This window comes from Diprion similis, chromosome 2 (assembly GCF_021155765.1).
Source record: "Diprion similis isolate iyDipSimi1 chromosome 2, iyDipSimi1.1, whole genome shotgun sequence".
Lineage (NCBI taxonomy): Eukaryota > Metazoa > Arthropoda > Insecta > Hymenoptera > Diprionidae > Diprion > Diprion similis.
Genome location: NC_060106.1, coordinates 9,462,150 through 9,485,851, shown reverse-complemented (window position 1 = coordinate 9,485,851; position 23,702 = coordinate 9,462,150). Strand labels below are relative to the sequence as shown.

Here is a 23,702-nt window from a genome sequence, read left to right as displayed (position 1 = left end):
AACATACAAACACTGTTAACTGAAACTAATGAAAATTTATTCTATCTTGGATCATATTTTTTTTTTTTTTTTTTTTTCGTTTTATTTGCATCATCGGCATCAGTACCATCGTCTTGGAGATGAACGAAGGGGGTGGCGGTCGGACGGGGGGAAACGAATAATAAATAACTTTGCGTTAGTGAAAGATTATATTTTGAGCACGCGTTGAAATCTCATTTTGCACTCTGTATCCCGAGAGAATAGAATAATAAAATGTTAATAATAATATTTCTAGAATTTTTCGACATCTTTGTTATATTTTCTATACTTACTTTATACAGAAGGGGTTTTCGTGGGAGGGGGTCGCTAAGTCGCTCATCTTTTGTCTTTTCCTTTCTTTTCTTTCCTTAATACGATTATTATTATTATTATCTTTCTTTTCTCTCCCTCTCTTTCTCTTTCTCTCGCGCTCACGCTCTCTTCTTCTTTCTCTCTCTCTCTCTCTCTCCCTCTCTCTCGCTCTTCTATCTTTTTCTCTAACCCTTTCTCTCTCCCTCGCGACGCGCGACGCATGCTCACTTAACTTATTAGTTTTATGTGGTACGTTATTTACAGTCCATATTTACTTATATTACATCATTGGCCGGTCGGTTTGCCTGTGTAGGCAAACCCCGGCGGCACTCCTACGTACTTTAAAACGACATTCGAGCCTCCACATCCAGAGTCCAGAATCCAGAATTGTTACCTTCTGGATCCTGAATCCTCGATCCTTATATAAAGCTCGCACCCACTCTCGCACTCACGAAATATAATGTTTCATTATTTACCGTGCTCTTCAACATCCAAGAGTCTTTCTCTAGTTTCTTATCTCTTCTTCTCATCCCTCTGTCTCTCGTTTAGATTTACTATTAGTTTTTATTATTATATATGTATAACGTTATTCATTCAATATAACGTTCAAACAAGCGTCCACGCGGCACTGACTTTCCACGCAACAACAATGACGACCGTCGATATCACTCTCAATGTATTAGTGAAACGTAAAAGAAATCAAAAGAGAAAAATAAATTTATTGAACTCTGTCTCAACGGGATAAAAAGTATTATACAGAAACATTTTTCGCAAGTATGTAATGAAATTAAGCTTTCCTCCCTGTTCCATTAATTTGCACAATTTAAACCATAACTTCGCGAACAGTGATGCTGACGAACTTTTTCTTCACCGGAGGTTTAACGTACACAAACGACGGTATGAGTATAATAATTCAATTTCCGTACATCGCATTTATCCATTTTGTTTTTAAAATTTCTCTCGTTCAAAAAATTGTGAAAACTGACATACGATTTATGAAAGAGGAAATGGATAAAAAATTATGTATATATCACCACGTCACCACGATTACCAGAGTCCAAAGACTAGTCGATTCTTGATGAAATTTAGCGAACTAGCGATTCAATTTAAAGTTTCACTAACGATAATAATTTATTTATCACACAACAGAACAAACGAACGAACGAACGAACGAACGAACAAAACCCGACGTCGCGTGAGGGTGGCTCGCCGACGTCATTGTGACGGCGTGGATACCGGACCCGACGTAGCACTTTCAGAGTTTTGGTACAAATAGATAGCCTTCCCGCCGTACGTGGCTGGCCTTGGCTCTATAACCCGTTTTATCATTTCATTTTATCATAAAAATCACCGTGATTCATGTGTTTGTCCATAATTCACACCCCTCAGAGTAACGAGACTGCTGCACCAGCTACGAAGTCGAGTAACTCGTGCGTGCCTGAAGGTAGTGATGATAAAACGGCGGAAGCCCTTCGGAGGAAGAGTTCGCCTGTGAGGTTATAGCAAGGCCTAGTGGAGAAGGCCCCGGCGAACGCTAGTGGGCCGTAAGGGAATGTGCCGTAAGGCCCTGAGGGCTGAGCATCGGGGGACTGTGACTGTGGCCCATCGGTGATCCGTGAAGATGATCCTGGGGGTGGTAGCCCTGGTGTATGCCGCCCTGACCTTGGTGCCCGGGTGGCATTCCCTCCATCATGCCGTCGCCAAGGGTGTTCGGCGGCGTCATCCGCTTCTCCTTTTGCCGTCGATTGCAGAACCACACCCTGACAACTTCCTTCTCCAGCTGAAGACTGTCGGCCAACGAGGTTATCTCCTGAGCCGACGGCTTTGGCTGTTTGTGAAAGTGCTGCTCCAGAGCTCCCTTTACCGAAACCTCGATCGACGTCCGCTTTTTCCGCTTTCTACCTTGAGCAGCGATCTTGTCGATGCTCGTCGGCGAGCCCGTCGTCGAATCAGCCTCCTCGAGCCACTTCTGCAGCAGAGGTTTGAGCTTGCACATGTTCTTGAAGGACAACTGCAGCGCCTCGAACCTGCATATCGTCGTTTGCGAAAATACATTGCCGTAAAGTGTACCCAGCGCGAGACCAACGTCGGCCTGGGTGAACCCGAGCTTGATCCTCCTCTGTTTGAACTGTTTGGCGAAGGCCTCGAGGTCGTCGGATGTCGGCGTGTCCTCCTCCCCGGCGCTGTGATCCCTGTCGAGTGGATGACCGGGATGAAGGGGATGCCCCGTGGGTGGACTGTGGTTGTGGGCGTCTCGCAGATGGTGCGGAAGTCCCGCTTGATGATTGTGGAGCTGGTGCGGGTGCTGATGGGGGTGCTGGTGCAGCATGCCGTTCATCGCGGCATGGTACTGCTGAAGGGTAGTCGGCGACGCGGCCCCGCCGCTGGGGTTGTAGTGGGCCGAGGGAACGACGGGCGCGTGCCAAGAGTGCGGCGATGCCATCCCCGGCGACTGGTGAGGACCCCGATGGTGCATCCCTTGGACGGAGTCGTTGGCGGATGCCGCGGCCAAGGGCTTCACGTCGAGGCTCGCGTTCGCCTGGTGAGGATGGTGATGGGAGTGGTGCGAGGTGTGGTGCATCCCCATCGACGCTGCCCAAGGATCGCTTCCGGGCTGGAGGCTGACCCAGGGGTTCGCCGAGCTGAGGCTCGCCGGGTGCGATAATCCGTTAGGCGTCGGCGACGACGAGACCTGGTGGTGATGGTGGTGATGATGGTGGTGCTGAGGCGCCGGCATGTACTTCATCTCCCCGGCGTCGGCGGCGCTGCGGGGCGAACCCGAGGAGTAGCCACCCACTGCGATGTTCATCCCGATCCCGGATCCGGAACCACCATCCAGCTCAGCTGACACTGCACTACTAACAGGCATGTACGTGGTAGCAGCCATCTACTCCAACCTACCGGCCCTGGTGGCGAGGCTCTGCCACCCTTCTTCACCGCTTTCGCCTGAGGCCCTTGGACCTCGTTTTCGACTATCTTCCCGACGCCGGTGGATGCAACCTCCGGTATCCGGGAGTTACGATTCCTCGACGTCACCCTCTTCCACCCTCCTGCACTAGCAACGGTCGAGCGTGACCGACACGGTCCCGCTGCTCTCACTCTTGGACCGTGATGTTGTCACTGTTCGACAAGGGGGATGAAGGATGAACGGATGGCTCGTGGTTCGTTTCGGGGGTTGTCGCGCACCTTGGGGTTCGTTCACCCGGGCGTCGCAGGTATTTAATCCGTGATCTTCGGGCGGCGGAGAGGATAAGGTCTCTACCGCACAACCGTGGACGATGAAAACAATCGGAGTATCGATAAACGAGCGTTAAAATCACCGTCGAGCGATACCGTAATCGGGTCGCACTTTGTAACGATTATACTGCACAATCCAGGTTACACACGGAGAGTCCATATTTCCTCGTTACGCGTTATAGTCCGACGAGTGTAAATCCGTACCAACGAACAATAAAATGCCACACTTTTCCCCGACGTATGTTCATCAATGGTCGAAGAGCGGAGAGAGAGTCCGCGGGCAGAGTGTCCAGCGTCCCGGGGGGCGGCACACGGCGTTCTACATTCGGTCCCTGGGCACAGGTCGGTTTTGTCGAACCCTTAACGGGCCGTGAAACCTGATACCACAAGGAGGGCACACCGCGGTAACACGCATTAAGAACAAGATCACACTAGAACCGCGTCCCGGACACGATACAGTTTCGAACCTGAGGTTTAGTGGTGCCGAGAGATCTCCGTACGTTGCGTCGTCGTCGTGACAGAGAGATATCGCTCTCATGCGTTATGCATGTCGTAGCTGAGAGCAACTGACTGCCTGTGCCCAGCTCGAGCAAGGGTCCCCGAAGTTCCACCGGCGATCCGAGACCTGCGCGCGGTCGCTCTCAAATTACCCCCACCCTGCACGCCGCCCCTCACCATTGGTCCGCTAGGCAAGGTGGCCGTCGACGCTACGTCACGGTGGGCGTTGCTAACGCTGCCCCGTCCCACGACGCTACCCCCACCACCCAACGGATTCCCCTCTTGGTCCCAGTGTCAATGCGATACCCCTCGCCTTTGTGCCTTCGGCTCCAGCTCGTGCTCCTGCCCCGCTCCTGCCGTTCAGCCGTCGTTGCCGCTGCTGCTACTACTCGTCTTCGTCAACGCCGTTGCGTTGCGTTGCGTTGCGTTGCGTTGCGTCGGGGTTTCGCGGATACTTGTTCTCTAGCTGCGTTCTCTCCAGCTACCACGTTTTTCCCGTTTATCCGATTTTTCTTCATTGTACAATACGTAGATATACATGTATAACAGTTTATCATTCTCATATAATATTTTCTCAACGCAACAGGTATACATAAGTACGGATAATAACGCTGCGTTACGTACGCAACGAATCAACGGATCGTTAATTGCGACACCATCGGTGTTGGCAATCGATCAGTCCTCATGATTTTTCTCTCGGACAAACAGAGCGAAATTCAACAGTACGTTGAGATAATTTTTCTAATTTTAATCGCGAACCCGCGAACAGTTTCGGAAAATGTCGGACATGCGGATACGTGTGTGGATTGAAATGCAAGCTACAGGTAGTCGTATTATGCACTAACTCGTAGATTCCCGTTGGCACTGTACGTGCTGACTTCTGAATGTCTAGGGAGTCGCACGTTGGATGGGACTCCGGAGCACCGGACTCGTTGCAACTGCATCATGCTACCGCCGCTGACCTGACCACGGAATTACAAACAGTTCGAACGAATCGTCATAATACCGATTCCTGCTGTCGCACATTGTTAGACTCGCGTCGCGGCGAGGGGAGGGGGGCCAGGGGGATGTATGTACAGCTACGGTATTTTATGGGACATGGTTTGCATACGTTCCGTCGAGCGTGCAACAGGCTGCGGCTTACGTCGGACGAAAATGATCACTTTGTATGGACTTCAGGTGCATTCGCAGGATCAGAAAAATGTGGGTAATTGAGTGTTGAATCTCATCGCGACACTCTGCCAAACGTGTGGACATACATCCGCTTAGGTTTCGTTCGTGAAATAAAATTCATGCACGAAGTGTGCCCTCGGATGGAAAATGTAGCGGTGAACTTTGCAGGAGATTTGGATTTTTGTTTTCGCGTTTACGTATACATCCCGATCCTTGAGAGCTGGTGAAAACGACATGATCGATGCTCGTCGTGCCGTGACGGATCTCACTGCACAGCGAAACGTTGTAGGTACTTACGTACGTACATGATCGTATTACGGGTATACCAATCGACGTGTGTCGTTACACCTCTTCGAATCGCACGCCGGTATTGAAATGAAGCATAATCAGGCAACAATGGAAGTTGGACAACTCGTAGTTTAACATTCCCGAGGACCTACTATATCCCGTACAATGGTATATGATTACAATATGTATACGAGCGTCGGTACGAGAGTCGAAGAGATCAAAATTGAGTTGATTGAACGAGGCGAGACTAGCGTGCTCTCCTAGTATACATCCGAGTTCCAGTAGCTGCCGATGCGATGCAGTTATACAGCCCCGTCCAATTAAAACGAGTATATAATGAAAAAGGAGAAGAAATAAAAAAAAAAAGAAGAAGAAAAGAAGAGAAAACGAGGGGAACGCGTCATTCACCGATGAAAAAACACGTCCTGTGTGCCGCACGCAACGGTGAAAACATGCGTCCTGTGTTGATCTAGATTCCACCCCCGCGCGGAGTCGTCCTTAGAGCGCAAGGAGCCTGCGAAGACGAGTATACCTACTACGTATGCATATACGTCGCGCGATATGTTTTCCATAACTAAGATACGTTTAATTTAATTCGTGTTTCCCCATTGTGTCAAATTGAATTGAATAGCTGTGAAATATTTGCTTAGGATCCGGCGGGGACAGGTAGCTGCTGCCTCTCTAGCTGCAGACAAAACGAGCTGCTTGGTAGCTGCGTCGGGACGACGTCGGTGCCCCTGGCGCAGCCCTTCCTCTTCCTTAACCCCCCCACCCCCCTTAAAAGCACCCACCGCCCTTCCGCCATGTACATACACCGCTACACGTAACCTCCGAAGAGTGCGACGTCACCACTTTCGGACCGCGCGCTCTTTACAACCTGAACGTTTGCTTGCATAATTTAAGCGCCCTTTTTGCTTTTCACAGTTCAACCGACCCCCCGCTGCCCCCCTCGGTCCCTTCTTCGATCCTCTCCTTCGGCCCGCCGCCCTTGCATTCTGTTCGACCATCCCTGCTGCGCCTGCACCCTGTTCTAGTCTCGGAACCTGCAGCCGAGCGCTCGAGGTGCGAAAACGTTTGTGAAAAAAATTCACACCGCTAAAGGTCAGAGTGGTGATGGATTTTGACACGGTTCGATTTTCGGGTGTCTGACTTGTCAGCATTGCATAGGTATGTAGGTACGGCTCGTTTAGGACAAGGCGTTGATTCGACGCTTGATTAGCACCGGAATTTAGCTCGATTCGAAATAACTATACTTAACATACCGCGAGTAATGACGTATGACTGCTTTCACAGTGCCAAATTCATTGTGCGAATGCATGCAAATTTTATTTTTTCGCTTTTCTTCTCATCGTTTATATTATACGTAGACGGAACTTCGTCGACCTTCTGCGGCAACGCCGTACGGGATTCATTGAAATAGCAACGGAAACGAAAACGCGCGTGCAAACACGCACCCTGCACCACAGCTATAACATTATGCATCGGAGAAAATCATCGCGCGTTGCAAGATATTGCGGCTGAGTACCGGGTTTTATAACGCGATACAATGTGTTGAAGGGGAACTCCGTTAGCACTGAATAACGGTTGTATCTACGAGCTCAATAAAGTGCAACACTTTTATTTGAAATTATAAATCGTTATATTGTGTTTAAATAAGCCATGCGATTCCGCACCTACACAATCTGCAGTTCCCACAGCGAAACGCGCTGCGTGGATGCTGATGTATCTACAATCTACGTAACCGCGCGACGCGTATCTAGAAAAATAATCTATAATAGTCAGTACCTAACACTCTTTAGCTTTGGTGCGAATACGTTTTTTAATGCATTTACCAATGGTGTGTTACACGAAATGATAATTCATCGAGATATGAAAATGCACGTGTAGAATATATTTTTACCGCTTAATTGCTTTGATTACGAAAACTGCCCGCTGTATGATCAAAGTTGAAGACAATTTTGCAATGGTTTCTACAAAGAATTACCATTTGAGGGATTTTTATTAGAACTTGTGAATCTAGGTGTGGTCAGGGAATTGATGAATCTTTTTGATTCGCCAATTTCGATAGTCAACTATCTGATATGAAATAGTATGAAATAACTTGCAAAAACAGTTCTTGCAGATCGGTTCTGTTCGTTACACAATGTATTATACAGTAAATCAAAAAGTCTGATTGGTCTCATTGCCTTTAAGGAAAATAGTGCCAAAGTCACGGAGGATTAATTTTCAAGTTCAAGTCCCCAGAACCCTGTGATTTCTATATTGATGGTAAAAGATGCACCGCAAGCAATCTGCATGCACGAGCGAGGTTTCGCATGACGGAGTTGAACGATGGTGCAGCTTATGGTATATAGAGGCGAAGGCATGATGAATATACCTCATAGCTATATTTTTTAACGCAGGGCGTAACGGGACAATGACAGAGTGGCTCAAAGCCGTGCTTTTATGAAGTCAATAAAATGCAAGGTATTTCAACGACCGCGTGCGTTCCTCGTCAATAAAGTTTATCTGCGTACATATATATATACATATATATTATACCCATACACATAAATATATAGGTGTGTAAAGTCTTGGTGGCGGAGCTTTCGGAAGTGCCGGGTGTCGTAGGTCGTGGAATAAGTGAGAAGCCGTGGAATCCACACTCTCGTAAAAAAAGCTCCCGCCACCCCGGGCTGCTGGTACCGCGGCTGAATGAAAAGTTAACTGTTGTCATTTAAACGTTTTTACGCCAGGCGCATGAATATTTTAATATTTTAATATTTTAATACGAAGTATGCACTCGACGCTCCTCGATAGGGAGGCGGAGGGAGGGGAGCGACGGCCCAGGAGTTCTCCTCATTGTGGGTCACCGTCTCCGACTCGGGATGAATATTTCAGTTTCCCATACCTAACGAGCCGCATCGCTACGTCCCGCCCCGTAAAAATTAGCTACAATTTCCCTTCGCATGGTGTCGGACTGCCACGAATTCATCCTTTCCTGACAACCTGCGGCTGAGAGACGGCGCGTGACTTTCCACCAGCTTCCAGAGCTAACCACGTGATGGCAGCACGGCACGGCTCTATTCGACGCGGTCAATACTTTTCGAACTTATTCCCTTGGCGAATGCCTGCAAGGATTCCACACCCACCGATTAATAAAGAGTTGTTTTTTTCAACGTATGGTAAACAACTAAATGATCACGAGTTGGTGAATTTTTTATTACGCGATGTAACAATCAGATACTTTTGAAAGTGAATAAAAAATAGCCAAAGCGGTATGATGACCCAAAATTTTTTTGTCCATAACGTTACACATCAACGTACTGCGATATCAATTCATCCAATTTCAAGCTGGGAATTCGATTTCAATTTTTCAATATCGAATTCAAGCTCGGAAAAAAGATGACACTATCTGATCTATTAAATAATCGTCATATACCGTTCCACAGCCATGTTCTTTGTAGGAAGTGAACTTCTTCTTTGCTCCTGGAGTCAGCCTCATTCTCGGTCACAAGATCTTGAGATTTGTTACTTTTGTACAGAATGTAAGGAAAATTAAAATTCCCGGGAAAGCAATGGAATAAGCACCGACACCCGATATAACCGAGCATATCGTACACCATGCACGTGAAATGACATTCAGTCGTAAAATGATCGGCAAAATCATCATCGGTTGAACAGTTCTCACCAGAGAAGGACTTCGTTCTGGGAAATGAACTCGATCCGAACCTAATCCTATATTCCCGCAACAATACACTGCAGGTTACTGCAACCGAGTGCTGAATAGTTTCCGGCAGTTGATTCGCGTAAGAGAGAAAACCGCTCCGCGATTTCCAACGCAAATTTGAATTCCTCTTTACAGAGTATCGCGGGTCCATCGTGGAGCCGGTCACGGGAACTTGGTCGAATTCACGAGCGCAGGTCTCCATATGCGGTCGCAAAGTTAGGCTCGGCGCCGTTCTCCGAGCGCGTCAGAGATCCGCCCTGCTAAACTATCGCGGGAATATCGGTTATCCGTAAGGTAACTGAATAACCGGGCTCACTTCGAGCCCTGGGCCCTCAGGCACCAACGGTACAGCCAAGGTGCAGACCTCTAGGTGCCCGCGGGAACCTCTGATCTCGAATTTGCCAGCCATGAACTCGATATTGAGCCGAGACAACTTTGTCGGAAAGTTGGTCTGTAATTAGATTTCATCGATACATAAGCGAATGTGTGAGCACCTGAACGGTATATCAAAATAACAGACTTCTCTCGCTATGGTATCGGGCTTTTTTCTAATTCCCTCTCTTTATAAGTCACAACCCGGTATTGCTGATCGGGTTGCCTACTCCAGGCGCTGCGGTATAAGTATACGAGTCTCTGATCCGTACCGGTTTTGTGTTACCCGTATTTTGTCAATTCTTAAACTTTACGTCGGAAAATCTTCTTCTATTTCTAGAGATATTTGTCTGTACAAGAACATGAAAATGTCATTATTCTGAATTTTTTTCTGAATTGAATATCCCGAAGTGTATTCTTTACAGAATTGACGAAATTGTAAATATTTGAACACACCAAAGAGAATAATTTCTGATGATTATTCAGGCACTCAGTGCCATCGACATAAGCTGGGTGTACATATAACCCAATCGAGAGTCCTTGCATGCCTATTCTTATCTGCTTGTGTGCTACCTACACAGAAACGCGCACACACCTGTTATTCGAAACAGGGTACCTTTCACGCGTCTGTATCAGCGGTGAGTATAAGTATGGACGTGGGATGGTAAGTGCGTGGTAATAGGCGTTAAAAATTCAACCCAGTAGCTAGTTGGTAGCTAACGAATCGACTTGTCAACGCCCGCCGCACGCAACCCTAGCAACTCGACGCCAGTGGCAAACTGTTGTAATTTCTCAAACGAGTAAACATACGCATCTGCCTGTCTAACCCCAAGAAGCGCGCGATGTCGATAGTTGATTCCGTCGAAAAGCTGCTTTTGGCATAAAATTATACGTATAGGTATACGTATAAAGAATGTCTTAAAATTAAAAATGGCATTGCAAAATCGTGTTCCATATTTCACCGAAAATATACAATATACAAGAGTTTAAAGATATCGAATTTAAGTTTCAAGCAGAAATTTTTTTCACAGATCAAATTTCCCTAGTACAAGTAGATACGTAATTGCAAGCTAAAGGAGCGCAGGAATAAGAGGAGATAAAAACTGAGCCGACATACGTGCAAACCCTTCATATGTCTGATTTTTCTCTGACCATTGCGAACAACGACGATGGGGTAGGTATAAGAGTGTTACGGTCGCGACTACAACGGGGGTCCGCGAAACGGCAATTCGGTGCGTTTATGCCGACCATTGAGCGCCGCCCGGTGCATATAGATATAGCAAAGACGTGCGACGAGGGGGTTTGAGAGAAAATTGTCGATAAGGCGGTAGGTACCTGACTACCTGCGCCTCCTCACATCGAGAGAGGCACCGTATCATCTGCACGTCGCTGCATGGAGAGGATCTGGTGAAACTGCGGTACCGCCCCCTCTCGCCCCCCGGCAAATTCGGCGGCGATGCACGGCGCAAAAGCCGGAGGCACAACGTGTGGGTATATGTATGAAAGTGAAGTCGTGGTAAGTAGTTGGGCCCTTTTATTCAAGCTCAAACCTTACCGTCGGTGTCATGCTCGGGGCAAAAACGGACGCGGCGGGACTCTCGCCGCCGCCTACAAACTGCAACACAAGGGGGTAGGGGGAACAGCCCGGGTTTTCGGAAGGCGAAGATAACGATCGTCAGACGAAATATGCGCCCCCACCAATTTGCCGATCAAAATTATTATTAAGAGCTGATCCCCGCGCTCTCTCTTCCACGTCTGTAAAGGTACGAGGTATAAGGTATGTACCTACTCGAGTTCTTTCGGGCGCGCAGCGACCAGCTTCGTGTATAGGTATAATAATATCCGATGTAGCGCGAAAATCCGAGGGAAGCGATTCGCCGCCGGTTTTGGGCGAGTCGAGGCGAGGCGAAGCGAAGCGAAGAAGAGGATCCTGCTGCAGGTATATACCCTGCAGAACGTGCGCGTACATCGCGCCCGCGCCCGCGCCGACACCGTATACCCACACAACCCTGCCCGGTGCTCGAACGCCACTTATATGATATATAGTCATATAGATATCGTATACGAACCAGTAGACTCCGGGCCTAAGCCTGTAATCACGAGATTGCCTGCAGGAGCTACTGCAGCTGATTGTTATCTCGAATCTACACCCACCATTTTATCGCCGGCCATCTTATTACACTCGATATATTGACATCGTGCATGCGCGGATAAAACCGCTGCACCACCTTCCTGTCTACATATCGCGCACCCTTGTGTGCTTAACCGGGCTGGCAAAGGACCCGATTATCCACCGGTCACCTATCCATTACTTACATCCCGTCTGTGGAAGGTTTGCATATCGGCGTCAAACATGCCCTCGGTTTCTCGGTCAATTTTACGCATGATATGATGTATATGTCAATATGTATATGTAGAGGCCATTGCGCCGCTGTGCACCGAAGTCACCGCACAACTCAACCTCGACAACGAATGAATACATTGCCATCTTGCCATCACCACCAGCTCAATTTGCCAGTCCCCCAAGGCGGTTCGAATGCCTTTTACAGATTGGCCTGTGCGCTGCAGTACCGCATATTCACCCCCGTGCCTCACGGCGTCCTTCGACACCACGGCTATGACGGATTATTTTCAAAATTTCTACAAAGCGCAAGATTATACGGGACGAAACCGACATGTTTGATGAAAAACTCCGAAGAAATCTGCAGGTAACTACATAGTCACAAGTCACTATTACATCGCTGCACGTAAATACACACAAGAATGATGAAAAGCTTATAACCAACGATCGGTTCATTCGCACGCATTAATTTCGACATTGAAAATGAAACGTGTTCGACGAGAAAGTGCGTCGTCCGCATCCAAGGAGGTATCGAATTCTCATAGCCATGGGGCTGGCTATGGCGCGCGGAGTACTTTGTCCGGGTCCGTTGTCCACCCACGTCGGGGAAGAATCATGCGTGCACGCATCTTGTATACCATGCAGGTTCGCGTTTGCGGACGCAGTTTTGCCTCTCGCTTTCCACCCCGACCCACCCCCGCGGACGAACCGCTGCGAAACAAACCGGCCCGCGGCAAGTCGTCCCCGTGTAAGCCCTCCACGTATCCCCTCCGACTCCTCTCCGTAGACGTTGGTCGTTTATACTTCTGTACTTGTAGCCAACTTGTATCGCCCGACACGCCGTCATAAATACGCACTGGACATCGAGGGCACAAGTGGTATTCCCGCTTGTACCCCATGCACAACCCTGCGTACGTATACCTTGTACACCACCAAGATCTTACTCCTCGTGCAGTTCCACGGCACCCGGTACCAAAACAACCCGATACACGTTACACGTTACAGTTATGTACCTATCTTTATGAATAGTCATACGCTGACCACTCTGAACCATGGCGATTCGGATGTTTTTCTTCAGCTCTTAGGCGTCACGTGTGTACGAATTTGTTTTCTAAAAACGTCTTAGATCCCGATAAAAAATTTAATACTTATGGAAAAATTGTTCAGCGGTGTTGGTGGGAAGTTTTTGAATTGCTAAGGTATATCGCTTATTCATGTAGGTACTTACTGAGATTCTCGATGTCACGGAAGATTAGAGACAGTTCGAGCCCGTGTCGTAAGAATTGGAATTTCTCTCCGTCGTTTGCGAATAGGTATAGGCAATAAAACAAGTCTCTAAGCTTTGATTTTCACCTTGAATCTATACACATTCAGAGGATTTCATCAGACTGGTATCGTCCTTGACAATCCGCTATTAAAAACGTGGAGGGTGAAAAAGGTAAAAATCAAACCTTTTCTTCTAGTTGCATTATTCCAGTTATAACAAAAGTAAGATTTCTAAAATAATCGAAATATAGAAAAACTCACTGATTAGATATCGGGCCAATATTGTTCTAGATACTTACAACAAGTATAATGCATTGTTACACATATGAGCCATGGATTGTGAATTTCTTGAATATTAGCAAATACCAGAAACCGAGTGGATTTACCCACTCCATTAATCTGACAAAACAGTTTTTCACTGATACAATTACCCCCTCTGTAAACTTGCCATCCGAAAAGAAGACGAAATCCCAGCAAGTACATAAAAAATACGAAACGAGTCGCGATACCCTGTTGCGAAAGCTTCGAAGATACATTGATCCGTGACGTCGAATTGACGTGTAACGACCGTATTCCCGGTTCCCGGTTCCCGGTAGCAGCGGTGGGTGCCGTGCCGGGCACAAAGGAGAAGTTTCGTAGCCGATAGCACCGCATTACGGTACATAGGTAGGCGTATGGCTGGCTGGCCGGACTCACGGGGCGTCACGGGACCCGCACTTGGGTCCGTTCGGATCGAGGAGGAATCCACGAACTGCGAAACGCAATTATCCGCATTAGTCCCGAGGGTATCACGAATCGCCGACACTGGGGCTGCAGCGAGCGGGTGGGTGGAGCCGGGGAAGAAGCTTCGCGAAGACACCGTCCCGGGTCCGTTAAGCTCTGTCCTCCGCCGGTCCTGCATATGCATAAAAGCTAGCCGAGGAGCTGATGTCCTCCTCCGTATGGATTTAAACACTCCTGAATTCCAGGACTCGGATTTCGCCGCGCACGGAAGCGTCCAAGAGTGTTTTACCAATTTGTCGATACCTCGACATTCCACGCGTGCGGTGTGCCTTTGTGGAGGCACGTTGTGTACTTCTACCTCCTCCGTCAATTTCAGTCTCGGTTTTTTGTCCTCTACAGGTCGCTGCTTTCCTATACGGATCCCGAAATCGGGAATAAAACTTTGCAGAGTGGGAAAAATTTTAATTATAATTGGAGGGTTGAATGCTGGCATCGAAACGGCCCGAAACGTTTCATCGACGTACCTATAGGTATGGGTAGGTATGTTCTTATTTTCCCTCGTCTGATACGTTTGATTAATTTCATTACAGCTTCCGCGTTGGTTCGATGACTTTGTGAAGAGCCGATTGCAACGGCATTCCTGAAACAAGCTCATGCACCGCAGTTTGCCTGGAGTGAAAAAAATTCGGTCTAAATCTTTCTCTACGCGTAATTTAGTATAGGTGAAGAATTCGGTATTAATAATTTCGAGTGTCGTGGGTTGCATGGCGATGAGAAGTTGGTCCCGGCGTCTATAATAATACAGCGCGGTTCAAAGCTCTCGAAAACCCGAAGCCTCGCAATATTCCAAACATCGCTCGTGCGATCACAACAACTGCAAAGCCCGCCGATGCCATCCTGTGTCATCTTTCAAACGAATCTATCGCAACTGATCTGCACTGCGGAATCTTCGAGGGTCCATCGTGCACGATTTAGGTACTTTTGAACGGCTCTGTAGCAGAAGTCGAGCTTAGACGTTCCGAAGCCCGGTAGCCCGGGGGCATAAGGTCGGCCCTCCCCATACCCACACGGGAGATCCTCGTCCGCTGTCGAATACTTATCCGATCGGTGCACAACGACATAAGCGGAAAAGGCTGCAGGTATGCACATGCACTGCGGCAGGGCGTAATACCGCGTACCTACACTTCCCCTGGGTATATGTGAGCACGTAAGGGTGTCTCAATCGGCCACGCGATACCGGCTACACGTACAACCCGTTGGCTGTGTTGGTCGCGGGCCGGGCAGCGCGGTCCAACTCCGTAATTTTCTAATTATATACTCGAAAATAATTGGTTATTATCCTCTTCCGAGCTCGTGTGTGATGCGCTGCTGCGAGGAGGGACCGCGGCACTGACTTCGGGGCCTGAAGGGGCCCCACTCGCAGAGAACGCGTCACGGCCGGGACCTGGACCGACGATCTTCGCTGCACCGTGGCATCGTATCTTCCAACAATAAGGCCCCGGATAAATCGGCGAGGAGTCGAGGAACTGGCGCTTCTTTGACTCAGAATACGACGTATATGCACGTCCTTATAATATGCCTGGAGTCCCTTCCGCTTTTAGCGAATAATGTATTTGTTGTCCGAGTTTGAATATATATTATATAATATATAACACACCGCTGCGCTATATGTATACTGTCGAAACAGATGTGCGCAGATCTCACAGCAGAGATTCGAGAGTTGTGCAGGAAATATGCGATGCAGGGTTATAAAAGTCGTAATTTGGTCCGCTGCTCGTAACGAAGGTGAATAATGGAGCTTGCGATATCTAAAATCAATTTTAGATGCGTGCGTATATAAGCGTCGGAATTCCTGCATTATACCCGCAATATTTTGTCAAGTTTTCCTATAGCGTGGCCTAGGATATCTGCGCACGTATCTAGGGCTATAAGAATCAGGGGGAACGGACAGGTAGCCGTCAGAGGATCTACTCGGGATCCCTGGTAAATTCTCCGAAGTTCGTTTCTCGAAGGTAAATGATGCTACCCTTCGTTCCTGACGTGCTACCTGACGAAACATATGGCGCTCATGTATGCGCGTCGGACTTCGGCTCCGACTCGAAATGTTAAAGAGGGTCTTTAGGCTACAGCGGACAACGTTAGTTCGCATTAGTAAACATTTGTTTACAAGTCCACACTCTCCGATCGGATTGAATCGGGAATCTGACCGGCCGGCCGCGCTGCTCTGATCCTCGCGAAAATTCAACCAGCTTCGAATGCAAAGTGCATCATATTCCGAATTGCGGTGAGGCAAAAACGATGATGTGGAAAAAGAAAACGACAAGTGAGGTTCCGAGGTTTCAGTGTTCAATGGAAGTATATACCCAGAAGTCCTTGAGTTTGCACGCTTCGGTTAATCTCCGTTGCTCTGTGCCTCTGTGTGAGACCGAAGTGAGTAGAAAAATGACAAATTTAAATAAAAAATGAAGATCAAAAAGGAGGGTAACTTCCGAGAAAAAAACGTATGCCAAGATTCTTGAGGAACACTGTGTGTAACTGTCCAAAATTTATGCTTCATTTACCGAGGAAAGAATGAGAAGCAGCGATGCAGGCTGGGCGGCGATTGTGTCGGGTGTAAAAAAAAGAAATCGAACAATTTGTATTTGAGAACGGGAGCGCAGCTGGCATAAGCCTAATACATATTAAAAGTGGAAATCCCTCGGGGACCCGGACGCCCGGGGGACACACATCCGTTGGTGGCTGGTTGGTTGGCCCGAGATGTCAAAAGGTTATCTGCCCGGTAACCCCGGTCGAGGAAGCACCTACGCCGGCGTGATTCGAGGCCCGAGGTATCCAGACACGGGCAAACAAAATGAAATTCAATCTTTGACTCGTGAAATTTGCATACTTCGTCCCGCGCGGAAGCGAGCAACTGTCAACGCATAAACACGGGATTAGCATAAAAGGGCCTCCTAGGATCAATTCGGCCGAGCCGAACGCGGGTTCGAACGGTCGGTTGACGAACGCGAGGGACCATCGGAAAAATCTGATTTCTGATCCCATCTTGACGCTTAAAGTCGGCGGCTTCGAGGACGGGCAAAGAAAATTTCTCTACTTATTCCCGGCCGCCTTCCTAATGTCGACTAATGGTATCCGCGTAACGTTAACAAACGTTTCTGTGTCAACGCGGCGGTGGAATTTGCTTCTGACGTGAGAAAACGACTCCTATATATGCGACGAACGGGTCTCCACTTGTTTATGCAGATTTATAGATTCTAAGATCTGTGAGAGATTTTCATTCGGTCACCAAAGTCTAGCGGTATAGCGATTATTTGGTAGAAAGAAAACCGGGTCGCTATATACCTAAACTTCTGGCGCGTGTAACCGGTGCGGTCACCTTTTTCCATAATTTTCTTTCTTTCTGCGATTTGAAATCCAAATCTTTCAATCACTATGCACGGAGAAAGCGTATTTTCAGAGAATAGTCGCAAAAACAAACTGCTATCCTCTGAAGTGAACGAAAAATAAGGGAACCAGCTTGTTGAAAACTTAAAATGATAGCATTCGAATTATTTTGTTGTGAATTGTCCAACATACACATATATATGCTATGAGATAGAATGAATACGTTACATTCACAATCCTGACAAACAATAAAAACTTATATTCGTTGGAAATCTATTCACAAAATTAATATCCTAAACAAATTCATGTTCGAATTACCTAAAAGGGAATTTTAAGGCCCGTAAAGAATGCACTCTTCTTCTTCTGTACAGTAACGGAAAATCAAGAATATTTCTATGTTACGTGTGAGTGAAAAAAAAACAAGATGCATCAAAAATTGATGTATATATACATGTAAAATATAACGAAGCAAAGGTGTGAAGCAATGATCGAATTTTCATAATCCCTGAAATATTGATAGTACAATCACCGTAAAAATGTAAATATTCGAAGGAAAGTAGGTAATTAAAGGAAATCCAGTGATACTAGCCGTAGTCGAGAATTGCGAGAGCGGCATATGGTGTCAGGTTGGAGGATGATGAAGCGGACCTCTTGTTATCCCTAAATACCGCGGCTCGTGAGCAAACAGCGGCCGCGGTGAGACTACCCGCCGCTTAACACCGCCTGGCCCCTGACGGGGCCCCGTAAAACCCGCACCTTAGGGGGGCCCGGGCCCCCACTGGCTTCTAGCACCCTTGTTCAGCCCATTATAAACAAGGCCTGTCCGGACCCCGATGCATTATCCCCATTCGTATTCCCATTAGGTTGTGTACACTCGGCCTAGCCTCATCTCGCCTCATCTCGCCTCATCCTCGTTTGACCAATGGATCCATTGGCCCATTGCAGCCAGCCTCACCTTGACTAACGCAACCTTACTTAACCCAAGCAACCGCGAGCATAACCCCCGCACCATCGCCGCATATACATATACATACATGCATACATACACACATGCATGTATACTCTGCGAGCAAGGTACCCCGAAATACGAAACACGAGTGCTTTGAGCGTTGATTAAATACCGTACTAATTAAATAATTTATTATAAACGGCTGTTTGCCAGAGACCTGATAAATGGTCTTCATTTCTCCTCACTCGCCTGGGACTCGTCCCCGGGCCTAATGCCCAAATAGGATTCTCTGTTTGGATGGAATGTCAGACGGATCGAGATTCATAACAATTGTTCAACTGATGGACTGCCGAGCGAAGGGCCAATGGACGCCGGCTCTACCGTGAAATTGGACTTTTTAGTCTGGCCTAGGACTTATTAATACTCGGCTTTACACGGGCCTCATTCTCTACCTCTCTGTTTTATCTCACGCTTTATTAGTATCACTCTCAAGTGTACCGAAGACCAAAAGATATTCTAAGAATTTTATCCAACCAAACGGTTGACCAGCTGACATCTCATCCTCGTTCGGCTTCTTGTAAAAGATTTTCATTCAGCTGAATACTGCCACGATGAAAGAAAAAAATCTAAAGCTGAATTGTTAATATAATCAATGAAATTCTGAACAACATTCATTCATGCTCGAAGATGAGGCGGTAGCGAAGGACACAGATATACACTAAAACGGCGACACCATGAATTCCCAATATCAAGTCAGTCGATAGGATCAGCATTACTGAAATGGCGATTCAAACGCAAGCCAGTCCGAAGTGCGAAATTCATAGCACCCTGCTTGTTAGCTAAAACTTTATTTTCTTTTGCCTTTTTCCTTGTTTGTTTCTTTCCTTATTGTCTCCGAAAAAACAGCAATGAACCTGAAGGGTTCATTCCATTCATGGGTGACACGGATGTCAGTTAACGGAAAATTCAACCGAATGAATCGTACCTTTAAATAGTCCAATCGAAATTCAATGGAAGAAAATTGCCGCAGGCATTGAGGGTGAAGAATGGTAAACAAAAGAGGGATTTTGGGACATTCGGGAAGGAATCTCTCTTCACATTGCAATGATGACAATAAAGAAGTATTTAGGCGGCATGAACATCGTGTTTGGCTGGCAAAATGAAATGAAAGTAGGGAATAATAGGAGATTGAAAATAACTGCAGCCGAGCCTGGAGAACGACAGGGAACAAAAACGGAGGACACACACGTAGGCAGGCATGCCGGAACAGGGAAACTCCTCGCACTATTAGTCACTGTCCAACGATAAGACATCGTCTGCTCTATCTTCCCATGTTTCCCTAGAAAACATGCCTGCGGACTACTAATTACAATATTATATAACGGTGCGCTTCGTTGCTCCGACACAATTTACTTGTGACTATGGTGCAAAAATATCCTTAGATCCATCCTTCTAACGTAGACTTGGCCACTTTTCTCTCTCGTCAAAATTCACTACAAATTATATACATTCAGCTGAGAGATCAGAGCACGGAAAAACCCCGCTGGGATTTGCCTTTTCGCCATCTCGGTGTCCAGCCTCTGCTTTTTCCTCCCTCGGGGGATAATTCAAAGGCTTTGAATATCCACATTCAGGGTTTTATTATTACCCTAATTAACGGTGCGGGGTTGTGAAATCCACGCCTGTTGTTACGAAAATGGCAATGCGGACATATATGTAGCTTTGGTTGCCTACCTGCAGGCGTTGAATCGGTGAGTTTAATAGAAAATTCACGCTGTATTATAAAATACAATTTATCAAATTGTCATCAATTTGTACGGTGAACGTAAGAAAATTGCCTGACTATGCAAATCAATACACATATTATACATATAATAGCAGTGATGTGAGATTATATGTGATTTGTTGCGTAAGAACTAATTGCGGGGGTATGAAATCTACGGTAACGCCCATTGCCATGTGATTGCCGAGTGAGTACGTTTGCGATAACGATCGTCAACCTGCGTTACGGTAGCTCTAAGCCGTATGCTGCACAAGTATCTAAACTGCACCGTTCATATCTTCGAGACAAAACAAGTGTAAACTGCGGTGATAGAATCGTAATTGGGTATTGCTCGATTATACATAGTATAGGAAAAACAAACCGAGATGTGTATCCGGATCGGTTGGATCACCGCCGCAGGCGATACCTTTTCCAAATCGTTAACAGCCAATCTCGAACCAAATCTCTTATTCCGATACGTGTATGTGAGGCATTCCACAGCAAACCGACCTACGTGTGAGCCTCACCATCGACAATTGTCTCAATTTTCATGTATGGTGTGTAGAGTGTACAAAATAATTATCTTCCATTGAGTTTTAGATTTTTTGAATCACGAGTTTGATTTTTACTGCTCCTAAGAATACAAAAAACCAATTTTTGAATGAATGGACCTAATCGATTGGTCTTGAATTTTTCTCACGAATTCTTTGCCAAAAATTTTATTTACGGACCGAATATTTTGAGACGAAAGTGGAAGTGAGGAAGCTTTTGGTTCAGAAGCTACATGCGAGACAAGTATGTCAAAAGTGACGAAAATCGAATTAAATGCAAGTTTAAAAAATACAAATTTACATTTTACGTCAAAAATTTTTTTACCCGTAGCTTCTGAACTCCAAAGCGCAAAAGTGAAAAAAGATCAAACCGAATGTGCACTTGTATTTTTTAAATTTATATTCAATATGAGTTTTCTCACTTTTCAATAACTTATTCAACCAGTAGCTTCTAAACAAAAAGCTTGCCCGCTCCGATCTTGGTTTTAAAATTTTCGTTTTATAACAAATAATTCACGATAAAAAAATGAAGGCAAATCGATTAGGATCATTGATTCGAAACTTGTGCTTCTGTGTTTTTGTAAGTGGTAAAACTCAAACCCATGGTCCAAAGAATCTAAGACCCAGTAAAACTTGCTTTTTATTTTACACTCTACACCATACTTAAAAATAAATAAAATCACTAACAGTAATGATCAAACATAGGTCGGTTCGGCATGGAATGCCTCACGTATACCGTACCTACATATCGATTAATTTTTTAAAAACTTTCTGTTAAAACGCTGATTTTAGCGTCGACATCAGGGATTTGTAAAACAGTAGCTATAGGGGGGTTTCAAGAGTCGAAATATTACGCCGAACTCCGTGACACGCGACCGCGCATCGTGGAGTTATAAATTAGGGGAGCAGGCCGCTCATTGCCCTCTCAGAGATTGAATCGTTTCCGGTTGCGCGGGGGATGCTCCGGCGTATTACCAGGACATTACGTACGCCCGTTGCCCGTTCGGATCAACGTGAATACATCGAGTCTGCGGCCCCCTCTTCCGCGGACTGCCACTGCACCGGATCAGAACGAATCATTAAAGCTCTTTGACGGAGAATGGGGCGCACACGCGGGCACCGGAAGTTTCGACGTAGTTTTTTACCCCCAAGATGAAATGCCCTGGAGTCCGTGAAGCAGCCGACGGTGGGTGCCAGTACCGAAATCGGGACAACGATGATATCTAAATCGACAACCCGGCTGCTATTGCGCCCACCGGAACCAAACGAATCCGGACGATCGCCCGAATGATTTACGACGGGAATACCCCGGTTTTTCCAAGTCACTTTTCGCTTTTAATGGGAAGTGACGAGGACGAGGACGCGTACCGTAAAGTCATCCTCCGGAGATTCACGATCAACGTTATATCTATATAGTATAAGCGCATGGCACACGCCCGAGTTTACTCCGGGAAGAATTTATGGGAATTTAGTTAATGACTTTGATCTCTCTTTTTTGCAAGAAATCATCTTGCCTACGTGATGTGTATCTTACCAAGTATCTTAAATAAGACAAAAGATATTTTGCATTGAACCCTCGTCGTTTATCTAATAATATACAATTAAATTTTGAGATAATTTTTGAACTTAGATTTTATTTTTGTAACAAAATTGCTCTATGCAGTATTCGAATGAATCGCGATGGGAATTCCAAGTAATTTTGTACATTTAATATACCTACTAGTGTGAAAATGAAGAAGTCCATTGAATGGACGATTTTCGTTGATAATAATTCAAAGGCGCCTGTGTGGTATTCGGGGGAATTGTGTGTGTGGGGTAAGAAAGAGAGAGAGAGAGTGTGAGAGAGAGAAAGAAAAAACGTGGAATAATCTATCGTTAAAGAATTATTTGAAAATCTATCGAAAAGGTCCGCGTTGGTGTACTTAGCATAATGCGTTTTGGAATAGGTTACCGTGCCGCGAGAACTTTTGACCCTGCATATGATTTATCCTCGTCCCGAAGCCTCGGGAATTGAAAGGAAGCTGCGGAGATGGACCCGACGCAAACGAAGGCGAGACTCCGGCTGACGGGATAACATCCTCGTAGCCCGATCCCCCAGGATCCCATTGATTCGTGGGGCAAACGGAGCCCTGCAGGAAAAGTTTGCCGAGACGGAAGGACAGTGCAGAGCGAGTACAATGCGCGTCGTCAGCGGTTGAAACTGATCCTCGGGACAGCATTGTGGGTCAACAAGAGTGAAAAATTCAAAGGAGTCGAAGGACACCCCCGCCGGGGTGCCGTGGGCAGAATTCGGTACAAATTTCACCCCTAAACGCGCAAATAAAGGATAAAAGAGGCCAAATTAACCAGTGAAAGCGGCATAAATCAAAATATTAGAAAATACGACCCCTCGGCAAAGTTCGTGGAGTGAAGCCGAGTCGAGTCGAGAGGTGAGGGATTTACGAGGTTGAGGCTGCTGCGAGGATGTCCGTGTAAAAGAGGGCGTACCCGGGCAGCCCGCGTCCTGCAGGATCAGTCCCCGCTACTTTTGTTTAAAACATGATCTATCGCTTAAATACCTAACTGGACGATTTATGGCTTATGGAGTCGCAGGACCACTCTTTGGTCTCCTATTTTCGGACCTCTTTTTTCGGCCCGTCAGGGCGCGACTCCCCACCCACGCTTTTGAATTTTATACTACATATCCCCCTCCCCCCAGCTAGCCCTCGTCCTTTTATCTTCCTGCTTTTATTTTTCGAAACCGTTTCAACGTACCAAACCGAAAGTTGACACGCACGCTTTTGTTGAACCTAACGATTCTTTTATCATTTCGACACACTTTCCCGAACGCTCACCCCACTGAGATGAGCCCTCGTGTAGTCTAGCTAGCGTCTTCTTTTTTTCTCACTCTCCACCTTCTCCTCATCATCGTTCGTTCTTTTTTCTCTCCTACCTATTTCCACCTGAGAACATCGCGGCAGGCGATCAGCGTATAAATCAAAAATATTTTCAGCCTGTAAATACTTTTACACACAAATTCATGCACACGCGCACACGGAGAAGCGGTGCGACGCGAACGTAACAATATCTTTCCAGGGCTGTTACTCTTCCTTTTTCCTTTACCTCATATTCATTCGATA

General features: G+C 46.6%; 1 protein-coding gene and 2 long non-coding RNA genes across 3 annotated transcripts in view; 1 reads left to right on the top strand and 2 right to left on the bottom strand.

Moving 5' to 3' along the window:
• LOC124416627 overlaps window positions 1–23,702 on the bottom strand; it is a 95,039-nt gene that overhangs the window by 41,317 nt on the left and 30,020 nt on the right. The gene's annotated exons all lie outside the window — the stretch shown is intronic.
• LOC124416628 lies at window positions 1,560–20,927 on the top strand. Its single transcript, XR_006930791.1, has 3 exons — window positions 1,560–1,813; window positions 10,975–10,979; window positions 20,915–20,927. It is a non-coding gene; the product is annotated as an uncharacterized LOC124416628 (long non-coding RNA).
• On the bottom strand, window positions 1,659–4,166 carry LOC124416624 (POU domain protein CF1A). The gene is made up of 2 exons (XM_046897871.1): window positions 3,351–4,166; window positions 1,659–3,310 (listed from the first exon to the last, which is right to left on the bottom strand). The coding sequence occupies exon 2, from the start codon at window positions 3,215–3,217 to the stop codon at window positions 1,865–1,867; it is 1,353 nt and encodes a 450-aa protein (XP_046753827.1). The 5' UTR covers window positions 3,218–3,310; window positions 3,351–4,166; the 3' UTR covers window positions 1,659–1,864.